Source organism: Dysidea avara, chromosome 9 (assembly GCF_963678975.1).
Source record: "Dysidea avara chromosome 9, odDysAvar1.4, whole genome shotgun sequence".
NCBI classification, from domain to species: domain Eukaryota; kingdom Metazoa; phylum Porifera; class Demospongiae; order Dictyoceratida; family Dysideidae; genus Dysidea; species Dysidea avara.
This window is the reverse complement of record NC_089280.1, coordinates 12,274,690-12,292,727: the sequence shown is the minus strand read 5'-3', so window position 1 is coordinate 12,292,727 and position 18,038 is coordinate 12,274,690. Positions and strand designations below refer to the sequence as shown.

At 41.4% G+C, this 18,038-nt stretch overlaps 1 protein-coding gene and 2 long non-coding RNA genes across 6 annotated transcripts; 2 read left to right on the top strand and 1 right to left on the bottom strand.

Annotated features, from left to right (window-relative positions):
* Nucleotides 1-4,943: 4,943 nt before the first annotated feature.
* On the top strand, nt 4,944-5,905 carry LOC136266843 (uncharacterized). Of its 3 annotated transcripts, XR_010706320.1 has the most exons (5): nt 4,954-5,040; nt 5,110-5,157; nt 5,204-5,254; nt 5,703-5,766; nt 5,819-5,905. It is a non-coding gene; the product is annotated as an uncharacterized lncRNA (long non-coding RNA). The 3 variants fall into 3 exon arrangements; XR_010706319.1 differs by having other exon boundaries at nt 4,944-5,157; nt 5,703-5,762; XR_010706318.1 differs by having other exon boundaries at nt 4,944-5,157.
* Nucleotides 5,906-8,041: 2,136 nt separating this feature from the next.
* On the bottom strand, nt 8,042-12,673 carry LOC136266271 (uncharacterized). 2 transcript variants are annotated; one of them, XR_010706012.1, is made up of 6 exons: nt 12,427-12,673; nt 8,923-9,000; nt 8,806-8,853; nt 8,709-8,759; nt 8,220-8,267; nt 8,042-8,163 (listed from the first exon to the last, which is right to left on the bottom strand). It is a non-coding gene; the product is annotated as an uncharacterized lncRNA (long non-coding RNA). The 2 variants fall into 2 exon arrangements; XR_010706013.1 differs by having other exon boundaries at nt 8,048-8,163; nt 8,216-8,267.
* A 602-nt stretch (nt 12,674-13,275) lies between these two features.
* On the top strand, nt 13,276-16,667 carry LOC136267485 (uncharacterized). Its single transcript, XM_066062651.1, has 2 exons — nt 13,276-13,483; nt 13,537-16,667. Exons 1-2 carry the CDS (start codon nt 13,276-13,278, stop codon nt 16,548-16,550), a joined length of 3,222 nt encoding a protein of 1,073 aa, XP_065918723.1. The 3' UTR covers nt 16,551-16,667.
* Nucleotides 16,668-18,038: the final 1,371 nt, after the last annotated feature.

The window sequence follows — 18,038 nt, the reverse complement described above, 5'->3', positions numbered from 1 at the left end:
ATCCAATGAAATGGTTGAATATCATCGCCAATAAACTCCCGCCATCAGCATATTATTTTAAAATACTCTCACGTGATTTAATTTAAACCCACAATCATATTAATTGTGTCTCACGTGATGCCAATTCAGATCCTGATTGTGTAAGTGAAAGCATTAGCGATTTCTGGCTGGAAATTATTTTTATGCGGGTGATGAATACATTTATGCGGGTGATCGGGTGAAAAGCCTTAAATGCGGGTGAGTTGGAAGGTCTTAGTCTGGCGGCGCCCGCCCCTTCGCATAGAGTAAGGCCTTACTCTATGCTAGGGTCCGCAACGTGAAATTTCGACCTCCGAGAATCAACTACCAAACCACCCACAAATGCTAGGCTAAGTGCCACTTAGAAAATTCCAGATTGGCGTTATTTTTCATTAACGTCTTGTCGTGCAAATCGGCGAATATGCTTACAAAATTGCGAGATTTTTTGCTATATCTTCAAGGAAATGTCTTTTAAAGCTACAATATGTGCTCTCAACCTTTCTTACCAACTGTACTCTAAACTAAAACCATCAGTGGCTGCATTGTCAGGAGCAATTTCCAGCCGCAGCATCGCGAAAATGAAATTTCGGACTCGAAAAGTTTCGATGCCACTGGAGCACACAGTATAGCGATGCCAAAGTAACCCTCCCAGGTCAAACTGGTCTGGCATGGGTTCAACTGCTACCACACCAAATATCATCGAATTCCAAAATTGTTTGCCATCTGGCTGAGCTCGACGGCTGTCAAAAATCCGTCAAAATGCCGATTTTATTCACTGACGAGAACTTTTACTAGCCAGATGTACTAGTTTACTTTCTAAAAAGCTTGCAAGACCCATAGCAGTAGCTTTCATTCATAGGGTTGGTCTGGCAGCTCTTCTAGCGACCTCAAAATTCGCCAAATGCCGATATCCACGAATTTTTCCGATATCGACCAATTTACAACCCGTTAAAGAAATCTTGTACAGCAAACGTGATGCTTGCCTCTATAAAGTCATGCTGCATCCTTGTTTAGTTATATTGGTCCATAGAGTGACAATGGCGGCTCTCTTATGGAGCCAAAATCCATCGAAATTCCCATCTCAACCATTTGTCATCAGTTTTAGGACGTTTTACATTAGTCAAACATGCTTGTTTTCCTCTCTACATCTTTACTAGACGTTTCAATCACCTTCGTCTGTATAGACACCTTTCTCCAGTCTCTTGAAAATGTCAGAGCACGCCAATTGGGCGCAACCATCAACATCACTTACTGCTTAGTGCTTATTTTGTTTCATTGATTCCACGAAAATCCAGCAGAAATATTACATAACCCAACTGGAGTTAGTCTAGTTCCAAATATCCACCTTCGGAACTCTACACGAATGGAAATTCGAATGTGGTTTTTGATAATCGGCATTTGCATTTCGGTAATCATTTGTATAAACATATAGAGTTTTTTTAGAGTACAATATTTAGAGTTAGACTAACTCTATTTTCGCTCTATTACATTTCTGCTGGTTTTCCTGTCATTCTTGCGTGGAACCAATGAAACAAAATAAGCATTAACTGGTATTGATGGTTGCGCTCAATTGGCGTGCTCTGACGTTTTCAAGGGACTGAAGAAAGCTGCCTACACAGACGAAGGTGATTGAATGGTCCAGCAAGGATGTAGAGAGGTAAACCAGCATGTTTGACTTGTAAAACTTCCGAAAGCTAATGACAAATGGTGAGATGGGCATTTCGATGGCGGATTTTGGCCTCGATAAGAGAGCTGCCAGTGCCACCCTATGGACGAATATAACTAAACAAGGATGCAGCATTACTTTAGAGAGACAAAGCATCACGTTTGCTGTGCAAGATTTCTTTAACGGGTTGTAAATTGGTCGATATCGGCAAAAATTATGGATATCGGCATTTGGCGGAATTTGAGGCCGCTAGAAGAGCTGCCAGACCAACCTTATGAATGAAAGCTACTGGCTAAGCTTTTGAGAAGTAAACTAGCACATCTGGCTAGTAAAAGTTCCCGTCAGTGAATAAAATCGGCATTTTTGACAGCCGTCGAGCTCAGCCAGATGGCAAACAATTTTGGAATTCGATGATATTTGGTGTGGTAGTAGTTGGACCCATGCCAGACCAGTTTGACCTGGGAGGGTTAATTTGGCATCGCTACTGTGTGCTCCAGTAGCATCGAAACTTTTTTCGAGTCCGAAATTTCATTTTCGCGATGCTGCGGCTGGAAATTTCTCCAGACAATGCAGCCACTGATGGTTTTAGTTTAGAGTACAGTTAATAAGAAAGGTTGAGAGTGCGTATTGTAGCTTTAAAGACATTTCCTTGAAGATATAGCAAAAAAATCTCGTAATTTGTAAGCATATTCGCCGATTTGCACGACAAGACGTTAATGAAAAATAACTCCAATCTGGCATTTTCTAAGTGGTACCTAGCCTAGCATTTGTGGGTGGTTTGGTAGTTGATTTTCGGAGGTCGAAATTTCACGTTGCGGACGATACTTTAGGCATCCCACAATCAATCGTGCCACAGTGTTCTGTGCTGAATACTCAGCGAGCGAGTCCATCTCGGAGTCGATTGACCTGGACCAGTTGGATTTGAGTGATGCTTGTGTAGGTACGTGTTTAGTTTTATATACTTTGTGCTTATTTCTGCCTTTATATAAAGTGAAGTTCTTAAGATGTAGTACAGACTCTGCCTTCTATCCCTCCAGTCACTGACTAGTATCAAGCTGGGACTACACTGTGCCATTTATGTACTTATTTGGTATTATTTCCCACCAGCATCAGTGGTGCTGGAGCATTTCTAGATGCTTTAATTTGCACCAATGAATGTTCAGTCCCCTACCCCCACACAAGCCTGTTAAGTCCAAAGCTGTCCTAACGTAGGAGCCATGATTAAACTATCCTCCTGCCTATGGCTTAGTTGCGTTGTTTTTGTTTTTTGTGCAGCTTTGGTGAATCTATCTTCATACTTTAATCCTTTGTGATGACATTTCACTTTCTCTCGAAAATTTTCAACTATGCTACAGTAATCTTTTAATCTTTACAGGGCTGCACTGAAAATCAGTATTCAGTTACTGAGTGGATCCCCTGTTAAAAAATTACAATTACAATCTACCAAAGATACCGTGGGTTGCTACACTTGATTTTCAACCAACATCTCATGCTGCTAACATAATAAGCAAGTAAAATTTTCCATCCGGAACTATATTGGGTACTGTACTGCCAGCCACTTTGCATAGACTTTTGTCTATATGCAATTAGGGACAGTAATCCTATAAATATGTATGAACATAATTTTGTCACAAGCCATCAAATAAAATGTGCTAGTCAGTGATTGTAATTTATGTGATGCATTCTAATTTTATTTCAGCATTCACACTGCACTATAATTTTCTCACTTGCTTGTGCAGTAATTATTAATTATAGGTATGAAAAAACAGGCATGTAAATACTAGTACTAGTGAATACATATTGTAGTGTATGTAGTTAAAGAGTGAGTCACTTCCATACAATAGATCCATGCATGTCTACTGCATGTGTGTGTAGCGTGTGTGATGTGTATGTGTGAGTGTGTAAAGTTGTGTATCTGTGTCTGTCCTTATCTCCCACAGCAGGTGATAGTCCAGGTGGGACTTTAAGTGCCCACACCTTCACCTGTGTGACATGGTGCAGCCTCCTGCAGGTTACTAGTACATAGCTACTGGGATATTTGAGCCTACCTAGTGAACCAGCACTGTGTAGGTGTATGTGTAGTGTGTGTGTGTGTGTGTGTGTGTGTGTGTGTGTGTGTATGTGTGTGTGTGTGTGTGTGTGTGTGTGTGTGTGTGCGTGCGTTTGTGTGTGTTGTGTGTGCTTAGTGTATGTGTGTAGTATGTATACAATGCTTGTAGGACATCCAGCCATAATTAGTGTTTGTCTGAGCATATTAGCAAGGATTGTGTATATGTGTGTAGTGTAGTACGTGTGTGTATTGTAATGTGGTGTATGTGTGTAATATAGTGCAGTACGTGTGTATGTGTGTGTGTTGTACTATAGTGCATGTGTGTGTAGTGTAGTGTGTGTAATATGGTGTAGTGTGTGTGTGTGTGTGTGTAATGTAGTGTAGTGCACACGTGTGAGTAGTGTAGTGTGCTTAATGTGGTGTATGTGTGTGTGTGTGTGTGTGTGTGTATGTATGTGTGTATGTGCGCGCGTGTGTGTGTAGTGTGCGCTGTGTGTATTGTGCAGTGTGTGTGTGTGTGTGTGTGTGTGTGTGTGTGTGTGTGTGTGTGTGTGTGTGTGTGTGTGTGTGTGTGTGTGTGTGTGTGAGTGTTCGGTGTGTGTGTGTGTAGGTGTGCGCAGTGTGTGTAGTGTATGTGTGTAGTATGTATGCAGTGCTTGTAGGACATCTGACATTTTCCGGCCAAAATTGGTATTTGTCCTTGCATATTAGCAAGGATTGTGTATGTGTGTGTAGTGTGTGTGTGTGTATTGTAATGTAGTGTACGTGTGTAGTGTAGTGCGTGTGTGAGAGTATTGTAATGTAGTACATGTGTGTAGTGTAGTGCAGTGCATGTGTGTATTGTAATATAGTGCATTTGTGTGTAGTGTAGTGTGTGTAATGTAGTGTAGTGCGTATGTGTGTAGTGTAGTGCGCGTGTGTGTAGTGTGCATAATATGGTGCAGTGTGTAGCATGTGTGCGTGTGTGTGTGTTTGTTTGTGTGTGGTGTGCACTGTATGTGTATTGTGCAGTGTATATGTGTATTGTGCAACGTGTGTGTGTAGTGTTCAGTGTACGTGTGTGTGTAGTGTGTGTGTGTTTGTCCATGAATTTCCGCATATTCATTGAAGGGCTAGTAGGAAAGGCACACAACTGTTCATGTAATTGAAGTGACCTTGGGGTTGGTATTTGACTATTAATATAGTAGCTATTTCACATTGTGTTTACTGTGCTCATTTTAATCACAGTTGGCTACAAGGAACTATGAGCATGATATCAGTGATGTGTGATGGTCTGGTGTCACCAGCATGATGCAAACTGTGTAAGGTGGGTGTGTTAGAAGTATTGTTGCTATAGTAACCATTGATGATTGTCAAATGTTTATGATTTACATAGCCGGTAACAGTTGTGTGACATATAACCAACCTACGATGACTTCTCCAGGTATGCAAAAAGGTGTGTCCACAATGACCATATCATTCACTCCTAGGTACAGTTTTTCAAGAAAAGTGAAGAGGGGAGTAAATCCAGCAATTGTTTAGTGAGTTGAGTTTTTTGGTTGTGCAGTACATAGCATGTCTACCTGCATGTAAATCAACAGTTTGTTTCTGTTTCCTGTTCTACGAATGTTTGGCTTACATACTTAATAAATACTTAGGTTTAAAGGAAGAAAATTCATCCCTACTAGAGGAGCTTGAGTGTTGCACTCGACTAGACACTGGGTGGCCTGCAGTTCAAATCCTGGGGTAGGAGGAATTTTTTCCTTTCTTTGGCCCTTTTCTGTTACACCTTATTGTTAGCTAGGTAATAATTTATTAAAGTCTCCAGTTCCTGTTAGGTTAGGCAATCCAAAGGCTGCAGCACATGTTACTGTCAGACCTTCAGCGCTGGTCACTGTAAAGCTCTAATAACAATAATGTACCTCTACACACATTGCATACTTCTGTGTTGTCAAAAGAAATTGTACATAACTAATGTTTTCCTTTTAGTTGAGCTACGTGATTAGTTGAGACTCAGTCAACACCTGCTCACAGAAATGATTTATTTGTGTAGGTGAGCTGTACTAGTGCAAGACATATTAAATGCATGGTTTTTCCCCATGTAGCTGTTGAGGATTAGCAATGTGACAAACAGTAATAGCTGCTACCTAATTATGTGTTTTTGTTTGATTTGTTATTTACTATACTTTGACTTCATAATTTTGTCAGGTTAACTGGTAGTAAAGTGAGTGGTGCAGGGGTTAAGTCACCACATCTATCGTGGGAATTTACTTTTATGCATTATATTTACATTCAACTAAAGGAAATCACACACACACACATGACCATAACAGCAAGTGTCTGAGCTCATACACTCCTATGCATAACATCTAGATTCCTGGCCTCTTTCTAGGAAATTAGAAGGGAATTGTGATGATATTGACTGTCAAAACCGATATGTTCACATAATATACAGTGTATAAATATGTATGTACACAGAGTGGAGTTTGTAAATAATCTGATTTTGGAAATAGTGAAACATGACTTCACTTTACAATTTGTACACGGAACAATCAATCAATGTGTAATCTGTATATACATGTCAAGCCAACATTGTTGGCCTCAGTAGGCAGGTGGCTGCTTTAAACAGGTGGATTAATTGGCCTGGAGTACAACTTCTTCAGTTGAAAATTTTAAAATTAATTAGTCTTTTTAGAAAGGTACCAGTGATCTTTCTATACAGGTAGCCATTAAGACAGGTTCAACTGAATACTCCAATGAGGAGTCATGTTGTAGTCAGTGCATAGTATTGGCAAGCAGTATCACCAAGGACTGATGGCTAATCTGTAATGGCATAGATCTGAATTGTGATACATTCATGCAGCTATATGTAGGCTAATGTACATGTGTATACATTATTAGATAATATTATAGAGATATGCATTGTTAGAAACACAAGGTTGACATGACTATACAGCTTATGTGGTAATATAATAGCATACAGGTTGTTCACACAACTTAATTAGGAGATTCTCACAACTGCGTGTGGGTGCATAATAATGATTGTGAAGCAAAGCAGAGGATAAGTGTCAATAACTATAACTAGAGTATATAGCTGCTGGCTTTCTATACAGCTTGCAGTAATTTGTTATACTGACACCAACATTGCACAATTTTGGTGTTTAATGGATATGAGAATTGTTATTCAGAATAATTATGTTATCATACAGTCTGGCTATGTATTCATACCAGCTGGATTAATCATTTTGGAGGACAAAAGTGTATAGACCAAGTAATAGCTACTATAATGTACTGTACCACCATAAATCATGATGCAATTAAAAATGTGATAATTGATCATGATTCATGACAAAACAACTCATGACTGCTTACTGCTATATACCTAGTTTTTCATGTCATAATTATGTTTGCATGTAAAAAAAAAAAGCCATACATGGTCTTTATGCTATTATATAATATACATTTTCTATCTACATAGTGTGTCTTCGTAACTATAATACTTGCAACTTATTGGCCGAATGTGATCCATTCACCTTGGTCAGCTTATTTGAATATATAATTATAACTAGACAGTATACATATCATGATTAAATGTTTTGAAGGATATCAATTGTAAGAATCTACTAAATTGTCACAGTAGAAAGTACTAGGAACTGATACACTATTACACTGTTATTACATTTGCTTGCTTTGCTGTTTCTAAATAATCAATATGGAAATTTGAACACTATCACATGATCAATAAAGTATGTACATGTTCTGGGAAACTAAGTTCAAGCTATGTATGTCAACCCTACACAATGCACAGGTCTGTAATATTATCTAATAATACATACACATATACATTAGTGCATAATGTATCAGATCTAGACCGTTCAGGCATATACAATTATAGAGTAGCCTTCAGTCCTGCTTACCAATACCATGCACTGATCATGACTCCTCATTAAAGTATAGTTTATTTTATATTTCATTCTTGACTGATTAATTGTTCTGTATACATCATAGCCTTTTAACATTAATTGTTAAGTGAATTTCACTGTTGCCAGATCAAAAACTCCACTCTGTGCATATACAATTTATACACTGATGTCACATTACCAATATTAATTTTTTCCCCATGCTATATGATACATATGAGTGAATAAGCTCAGACATTTGCAATTGCTGTTATGGTCATGTGCGTGTGATTTCTGTTAGTTGAATGTACGGTAAATACAATGTAAACAATATATTCCCACGTGACAGTTGTTAGTGACTCAACCCCTGTACCACTGACTTTTATATATTACCAGTTAACCTTACATAATTAAAGTCAAAATATAGATATCACATCAAGCAAAAAATAAAAATATGCGCATAAGTAAATACAATAGGTTGTTCAGTAAGTACAATAGGTTGGTTGTTCATAGCAGCTATTACAGTCTGTCACATTGCTAATCCTCAACAGCTACATGGGGAAAAACCATGCATTTAATATGTCTTGCACTAGTACAGCTCACCTACACAAATAAATCAGGTGTTGACTGAGTCTCAACTAATCACGTAACTCAACTAAAAGGAAAACATTAGTTACGCACAATTTCTTTTGACAACACAGAAGTATGCAATGTGTGTAGAGGTACATTATTGTTATTAGAGCTTTACAGTGACCAGCACTGAAGGTCTGACAGTAACATGTGCTGCAGCCTTTGGATTACCTAACCTAACAGGAACTGGAGACTTTAAATTATTACCTAACAATAAGGTGTAACAGAAAAGGGCCAAAGAAAGGAAAAAATTCCTCCTACCCCAGGATTTGACCTGCAGGCCACCCGATGTCTAGTTGAGCGCAATGCTCAATCTCCTCTAGTAGGGATGATTTTTTTTCCTTTAAACCTAAGCATTTATTAAGTATGTAAGCCAAACATTCGTAGAACTGGAAACAGAAACAAACTGTTGATTTACATGCAGGTAGACATGCTATGTACTGCACAACCAAAAAACTCAACTCACTGAACAATTGCTGGATTTGCTCCCCTCTTCACTTTTCTTGAAAAACTGTACCTAGGAGTGAATGATATGGTCATTGTGGACACACCTTTTTGCATACCTGGAGAAGTCATCGTAGGTTGGTTATATGTCACACAGCTGTTACCGGCTATGTAAATCATAAACATTTGACAATCATCAATGGTTACTATAGCAACAATACTTCTAACACACCCACCTTACAGAGTTTGCATCATGCTGGTGACATCAGACCATCACACATCACTGATATCATGCTCATGTTCCTTGTAGCCAACTGTGATTAAAATGAGCACAGCAAACACAATGTGAAATAGCTACCATATTAATAGTCAAATACCAACCCAGGGTCACTTCAATTACATGATCAGTTGTGTGCCTTTCCTACTAACCCTTCAATGAATATGCAGAAATTCATGGACAAACACACACACCACACACACACATGTACACTGAACACTACACACACACACACACACACGCTGCACAATACACACACACAGTGCACACCACACACACGCACACACACACACACACACACACACACACACACACACACACACACACACACGCACACACACACTACACCACATTATGTACAGTACACCACATTATGCACACTACACACACGCGTACTACACTACTCACATACAAGCACTACACACATACGCACTATACTACATTACACACACATGTACTATATTACAATACACACATGCACTGCACTACACTACGCACATGCATTACATTACAATACTCTCACACACGCATTACACTACACACGTACACAACATTATAATACACACACACACACACTACACATGCTGCACAATACTCACACACACACTGCACAATACACACACACAGTGCACACTACACACACACACACACACACACACACACACACACACACACACACACACACACACACACACACACACACACACACACACACACACACACACGCACGCACATACATACATACATAGCCTGTAGCTGCCCATCCGAAGATGATCACAGTATCCTTGGGTGGGTAAACCCCCTGGATAGGATGACTAGTGGATTAATGATCAGGGTCACGTGGCCTTGCAAAAATGTGAGTGCCTGGAAAGATCCACTTTCCTACGAAAAGTTCTTCCACAGGTACAGTGAAACATAGGGGCTCCCAGGCTTTCATGGTCTAGATGTTGAATGCCACAAAACTTTTTATGCCTTAAGAGGTCTCCTGAATGTTTGAAAATACGACCGCATGTACAAGAAAATGTCTGAGACTGAGAGAATCTGTTGGCAGCGCAAACCTCCACAACATCATCAGGTAAATGAATCTGTTCACAAATTGTTGACCATTGCTGTCTATCCTGTGCAACAGTAAACCAATCTCCCTCAATCCCAAGTGTCCTTACATCCATCACTGCTAGATCTCTCCACCGTCTTTTAGGGCCATGCCTTGGACGGATCTTAGTCAGTTCACAAAAAAGTAACTGCTTAGGTATTCTATCATTTCCCATTCGTGCCAAATGCCCCAGCCATCGACATCGATATTACATACATACATACATACACACACACACACTACTACACACATACACACTACACCACATTATGCACACTACACACACACACACGCACACTACACTACTCACACGTGTGCATTACACTACATTACACACATACACACTACACCACATTACACACACTACACTATACTACACTACACCACACACACTATACTACACTACACACACATGCACTATAGTACAACACACACACACACACACGCACTGCACTACATTACACACACACACTGCACTACATTACACACATACACCACATTACAATACACACACGTACTACACTACACACATATACACAAGCCTTGCTAATATGCTCAGACAAACACCAATTTTGGCCGGATGTCCTACAAGCATTGTATACATACTACACACACACACACACACAACACACACAAACGTACACACACACACACATACACTACACGTACACTATACATAAACACACACACACACACATACACACACCTACACAGTGTAGTCTGGCGGCGCCCGCCCCTTCGCATAGAGTAAGGGTCTGGTATGCTTAGTATAGTGGAGTTGTACCGGATTACCAAAAACTGGTGCAACCAATCAGAACGCTCTGCGTTTAATCAGCGCATTTTTGTGTATGTTACGTCAAAAGAAGGAATCAAATGCCCTAACAGTACTGAAGAAACAAAAGGAGTTAGCTAATAAAGAACAAAGAAAAGAAAGTGTTATATCGGGAAGGGCTTTCCGCCTTGTTTGATACGCGAAAAAACCATGTTATGCTCTGATTTCCTAGGTAGGGAGACATGTGTCTTTTATAAAAGTAGACCAATCCACTTTCGCCTGTGTAAAGGCAAAGAAAGTTCAATATCTCTGCCACAGTTTTGGGTGAGGCGCTTCCGTTAAGGCCATTTTCGTTACGTCATTACATTCAAATTAAATTCCTCCAGAACAACTCGGTGATACTAAGCATACCAGACCCTTACTCTATGCGAAGGGGCAGGCACCGCCAGACTATACACAGTGCTGGTTCACTAGGTAGGCTTGAATATCCCAGTAGCTATGTACTAGTAACCTGCAGGAGGCTGCACCATGTCACACAGGTGAAGGTGTGGGCACCTAAAGTCCCACCTGGACTATCACCTGCTGTGGGAGATAAGGACAGACACAGATACACAACTCTACACACTCACACATACACATCACACACGCTACACACACATGCAGTAGACATGCATGGATCTATTGTATGGAAGTGACTCACTCTTTAACTACATACACTACAATATGTATTCACTAGTACTACTATTTACATGCCTGTGTTTTTTCATACCTATAATTAATAATTACTGCACAAGCAAGTGAGAAAATTATAGTGCAGTGTGAATGTTGAAATAAAATTAGAATGCGTCACATAAATTACAATCACTGACTAGCACATTTTTATTTGATGGCTTGTGACAAAATTATGTCCACACATCAGTATTTATAGGATTACTGTCCCTAATTGCATATAGACAAAAGTCTAGTACCCAATATAATTCCGGATGGAAAATTTTACTTGCTTATTATGTTAGCAGCATGAGATGTTGGTTGAAAATCAAGTGTAGCAACCCACGGTATCTTTGGTAGATTGTAATTGTAATTTTTTTAACAGGGGGTCCACTCAGCAACTGAATACTGATTTTCAGTGCAGCCCTGTAAAGATTAAAAGATTACTGTAGCATAGTTGAAAATTTTCGAGAAAGTGAAATGTCATCACAAAGGATTAAAGTATGAAGATAGATTCACCAAAGCTGCACAAAAAAACAAACAAACAAAAACAAAGCAAAGTAAAAGTACTAAGCCATAGGCAGGAGGATAGTTTAATCATGGCTCCTACGTTAGGACAGCTTTGGACTTAACAGGCCTGTGTGGGGGGGTAGGGGTGAGTGGTAGGGGGCTGAACATTCATTGGTGCAAATTAAAGCATCCAGAAATGCTCCAGCACCACTGATGCTGGTGGGAAATAATACCAAATAAGTACATAAATGGCACAGTGTAGTCCCAGCTTGATACTAGTCAGTGACTGGAGGGACAGAAGGCAGAGTCTGTACTACATCTTAAGAACTTCACTTATAAAGGCAGAAATAAGCACAAAGTGTATAAAACTAAACACGTACCTACACAAGCATCACTCAAATCCAACTGGTCCAGGTCAATCGACTCCGAGATGGACTCGCTCGCTGAGTGTTCAGCACGAACACTGTGGCACGATTGATTGTGGGAAGCCTAAAGCAGCGTAGCTAGTATACTGCTAATCACCCCGTATTCCAATACCGTACACTACTCTAGTGCGCGTATGGACCGATAGTCCAAACTAACGCACCATGTACCTTTGGACTATCTATCCATATACCTTAAGATAATAGGTTGTTTTTCTCGGCACTGCGCTTATCGATTGAATTATAAGCGCCTGATAAGCGCCGTGCCGAGAAAAAATGGTCTGGCCATGCGAGACTAATCGATATACTCTAATAGAACAGTCAGAATAATCAGACAGCTGACTGTTCTATTAGAGTATATCGATCTTTTCTGTGACATGCATTTTGACAAGCAAAGTTTTAGAGTCTGTGCTTCAGCAACTTACTGTTTTCCCATAAAGTGCAAATTTACTAGAAAAATTTGAGAACTGAGGTATAAATATTGAGCATAATTTGAGCATTTTAGGCAAAATTTTGAGCATAATTTGCTTAATTTTGAGCATAATTTGAGCATTTTAGGCAAAATTTTTTCCGATTGCTCTCTGGTTCTTGCCAACAACCAGAGAACAATCGGAAAAAATTCTCACGTGATTTCGAGTGGTTGGCTCTCCAGTCCCTCCTGTTTTGCCGCGTCTTGCGAGCTACTAGGCACGCTGTTCGACTGCCTTCACCGACGCACGGTGTTACGAAAGGTTGGCCAATGCTTTGTTGTCGCGTGGTTTCTCGTTTGTCGCTTTTCTGCAGGGTTGTAGGAGGCATTAATTGGAAATGCGTCGCTCGTCACGACGTAAAGCTGCTGTGGCTGCTGCTGCGGAGGTGAACAACGCTCCAGACAAGCTGTGGTGTTCTTGCCAACAACCAGAGAACAATCGTTTTAGGATTTCGTGTGATATCCGTAGTGAGGCTTGTAAGATTTGGTACCATGGAGACTGTGTAGGAATTACCAAGGCTCAAGGGAGGCGGATAGTGCGAAATGGTGAGCAATATATCTGTCCAATTTGTTTGCCTCTCTTTTCTGCCACCTCTGAGGTAGCAGAGGAGGGAGTGGAGCCTGTCCCCTCCGTGGCGGCCCAGCTGCCTCAGTTTTTAAGTATGTCCTGCCGCTCTTTTCTGCCACCTCTGAGGTAGCAGAGGAGGGAGTGGAGCCTGTCCCCTCCGTGGCGGCCCAGCTGCTTCAGTTTTTAAGTATGTCCTCCCCCTCCTTTGAGTGGAATGAAGTTGATGGTGAGGTTTTTGTGCAGGAGATTTCATCCGCATACAATATATTAGTGCACTGGCGCTGTAACCTGTTTGTGGTCCCATTTGGGAGGGTTGGCAAAGCCTTTGTTCAGGAATTGGCCAGATTATATGCTGCGTATGGGGAGGGTAGTTCTCTTGAGTGTATTGCTATTAAGGCTGCTATGGTAATGTGTGCTCTTTTACTGCAGAAACCACATCGATCTGCTAAGTCAAAGGATTTTATTGCTTGTTTGGAACGTCGTCTTGATTTGTGGAAGCAAGGCCAGATTGCTGAGTCGCTGAATGAAGGAACAGTTATACAGCAACGTCTTTGTGCACAATCTAAGAACTCTACAGATAACACTGAACATTTGTGCCGTCGATTTGCTAACCACATGTCGCGTGGCAATGTGAAGGCTGCTATCAATCTCATTGATTCCACTGAGCGTTCTGGCGCTCCAATGAAATTAGATACACCTCTGGATCCAGACTCTCCTTCTTGGACTGTTTATAATGAACTTTTGAAGAAACATCCTCAGTGTCAGCCTGCTCACCCTGATATCCTCAAGCCATTGTCAAATAATGATGAAAAATTTCATCCGGTGATTTTTGATGCCCTGGATGGGACTGTGATTCGTCGTGCTGCCCTTCGAACTCAGGGCTCTGCAGGCCCATCTGGACTGGATGCCTATGGATGGAGACGCCTTTGTACCTCATTCCAGCGGGCATCTGATGATTTGTGTAACTCTCTGGCACTGGTTGCTCGCCGTTTGTGCATCTCCTGTGTTGATCCTGGTGGTATCGATGCTTTGGTGGCATGTCGTCTCATTGCCCTCAACAAATGCCCCGGAGTACGTCCTATTGGAATAGGCGAAGTGGTGAGACGGATCATTGCCAAGGCTGTTTTGCTGATCATTAAGCTGGACATTTTGGAGGCAGCTGGGTCACTTCAGCTGTGCGCGGGGCAGGATGCGGGCTGTGAGGCAGCTGTCCATGCCATGAGATCCATCTATTCTGATCCATCAACAGAAGGGGTGTTGTTAGTGGATGCTTCAAATGCATTCAATTGTCTTAATCGTCAGGTGTCACTCCATAATATGCAGTCATTGTGCCCTCCTCTTGCCAACATTCTCATTAACACTTACCGGAAAGACATCCCCCTGTTCATTGATGGTCGCCATATACTTTCTTCTGAGGGAACCACACAAGGCGATCCTTTAGCCATGGCTATGTACTCCATCAGCGTTACACCATTAATTGCCTCACTGCAGGATCCCCATGTGGCACAAGTCTGGTTTGCCGATGATGCGACGGCTGGGGGCACTCTGCGGGGCCTTCATGACTGGTGGTGTAAGCTCAAGGACCTTGGCTTCATGTATGGGTATTTTCCTAATGCTGCGAAGACATGGTTGATTGTTAAACCAGAACGTTTAGATGAAGCCAAACAACAGTTTGCTGGCACGGGAGTGAGCATCACTGTAGAGGGCAAACGTCATCTTGGAGCTGCTCTTGGTTCCCGCGCCTTTACTGAGGCATACATTACTGAGAAAGTCGAGTCATGGTCCCGTTGTGTTCTCCGGCTGGTTAATATTGCAAAAACTCACCCTCATGCTGCGTATGCTGCATTTACGCATGGCTTGTGTAGCAAGTGGACCTTTTTTGTGCGTACCATCCCAGCAATCTCCTCCCTTCTCGAACCACTGGAAGACATCATCTCTCTTCAACTTTTGCCCGCACTGACTGGGAGATCTATTAGTGATGTGGAGAAGGCTCTTTTTTCCTTACCTGTTAGACTGGGTGGTCTTGGTATCTGTGATCCCAAATCTCATTCTGATGCTGAGTTTGATTCTTCTGTGAAGATTACCTCTGCGCTTGTTGCTTTGATTGTTCAGCAGGAGCTAACATTTAGCATTGACATCTTGGAGGCCCAACGCTCAGCTAAGTGTGAAGTTGTGCGAATGAAGCATCGAACGCATGATGAGGTCGCTGCCACTTTGTGTCAATCATTACCAGTTGGTCTGCAGAGGATTGTGGCACTGTCTAGCGAGAAAGGGGCCTCCTCTTGGCTTTCCGCTTTGCCTGTAGAGAAGCATGGTTTTGCTCTGCATAAGGGTGCCTTCCGCGATGCTCTCTGCTTACGCTATGGGTGGTTCCCATCTGGATTGCCAACCCAGTGTGTTTGTGGTCAAGGATTCTCTGTGGACCACTCCATGAACTGCCCTACAGGTGGCTACCCCACCCTTCGGCACAACGAACTTAGGGATTTTACTGCTGCCATCCTGTCAGAAGTCTGTACTGATGTGTGTGTTGAGCCCCCTTTACAGTCTCTCTCTGGTGAAACACTCACATACGTTACTGCAAATCGTGAGGATGGAGCACGATTGGATGTTTCAGCTGCTGGGTTCTGGGGTGGTCACCACCAACGGGCTTTCTTTGATGTTAAGGTGTTTAATCCAACTGCTTCGTCATACCGTGCTACACCAGTGGCTTCATTGTATCGGAGATTTGAGAAGGAGAAACGTAGGAAATATGAGCAGAGGATTAGGGAAGTTGAGATGGGTTCATTTACCCCATTAGTCTTTTCAACGTTTGGTGGAATCAGTGGATGTACCAGCATCTTTTACAAACGTCTAGCCTACTTACTGTCCCTGAAGAGAGAAGTTCCCTACAGCAGCACGATGTCTTGGCTACGTTGTCGCATCAGCTTCTCGTTGCTCCGCTCAGCGATTGCGTGCCTTAGGGGGGTGCGCTCCCACAGTGGTTGTCCCATCAGCCATAGGGCACTTGACCTTGTACTATCAGAAGGTCGGGTGCCTTCCCCCTAATTATTTAAATTGCTCCCTTTAATCTCAGTCCAATTTTTGTCTAGCACTTCAACATCTAGTGCTAGGGGTGGTGGCAAGGGGTGCTGGTTACCCCGGGAAAAAAAAAAAAAAAAGAAAGCAGTGCAGCATAGCATAATAGGTAAAATAATGAGCATAATCGGTGGGTCCCTAATTGTGGTAACACATAGCAATTGACACAGTCATAAACTGTATACTTAACTACATGCTTCACTTTACTTACACATACACGTAGTGATATGCATGCAAATATTATTAAAGTGATTGCACAAGTTTGAAGAAGATGGTTTTTATTAACTATTGAAGAGATCTGAATCACATGCAGGTGTAAAATTAATAATAATAATATACCTTTGCTGTGTATGAGTGTGACACCCATGGCCAACACTAAGTGGCTATAGTCATATGTGACATGTATAATAACAGACATTATGTCTGTTATTATACATAATTATACTTGTTTAAAGTTCATGTAGGTAATTATAGTATACTGCAACAGACTGATTAGATTATAGCAGCATGCTTACTTAGGGGAAGTTTTAGGTAAATGAATTTAACATTGCAGCTCAACAATGTTCTGTTTATCATCACACAGTTTGTTGTCATGAATGCATATATAACTATCACTGCTTGAAGTATCTTAGTTTACTACAGTGGTATATCCCCAGTACATGGAACAGTTAATTGTTTCTTATTTTAGTAGTTTTTCAGTAAACCTGCATTCACTGATGTTTTACTGAGAGTTTAAAACTTAGTAAAATAATTAAGTCATTACCAGAGTTTTAAACAGTATACCATGCCATAGGCGGCGGAAAGGGGGGGGCTAGGGGGCTAAAGCCCCCCTCGGTCTGCTGAAGGGGGGCTTAGCCCCCCCTCAGAATGATATCACACCGAAATTATCTTTCTTGGAGTGGGGCTGAAAACCGTGATAAAGATCGAGATACTCTAATAGAGCAGTCACTCTAATAAAGTAGTCAGTGTGTAGTGAGCTATGAAAGGATTTTTATGTAGTTTATCAGCTAGAAATGGTAGCTGGTGAGGTGAAAAGCTCTTGTCAGTTGGTTGTGACCTTTTTTTTTTTTTTTTTTTTTTTTGGTCTCACCTTACCAAACTATAGAAATAAATCTGGGTCAGCCCAGCCCCCCCTCATATCAACTACTTCCTCCGCCGCTGTACCATGCCATGTACTTTGGACCTTCAGTAAAGCACTCATACAAAAGTAGGTGTTGCTACAGGCTGATCCACCATACAAATTCAAATACTGGTAGCTTAAAAGTGCTCCAGACCAGCTGGACTGTAGGCTCTGGCCTTGCTATAGCTTCTGGGAGGCTGTGTCCCTCAGACCCCTGCTTATACCTACTACCCTGCAGCTGGTCATGGTGCACTTTACCTTGCCAAATACTGCATTTGTATTTATCTAAAAGATGTATTATTAACTACCTGGCTGCAGTCATGGCCATACAACTTACC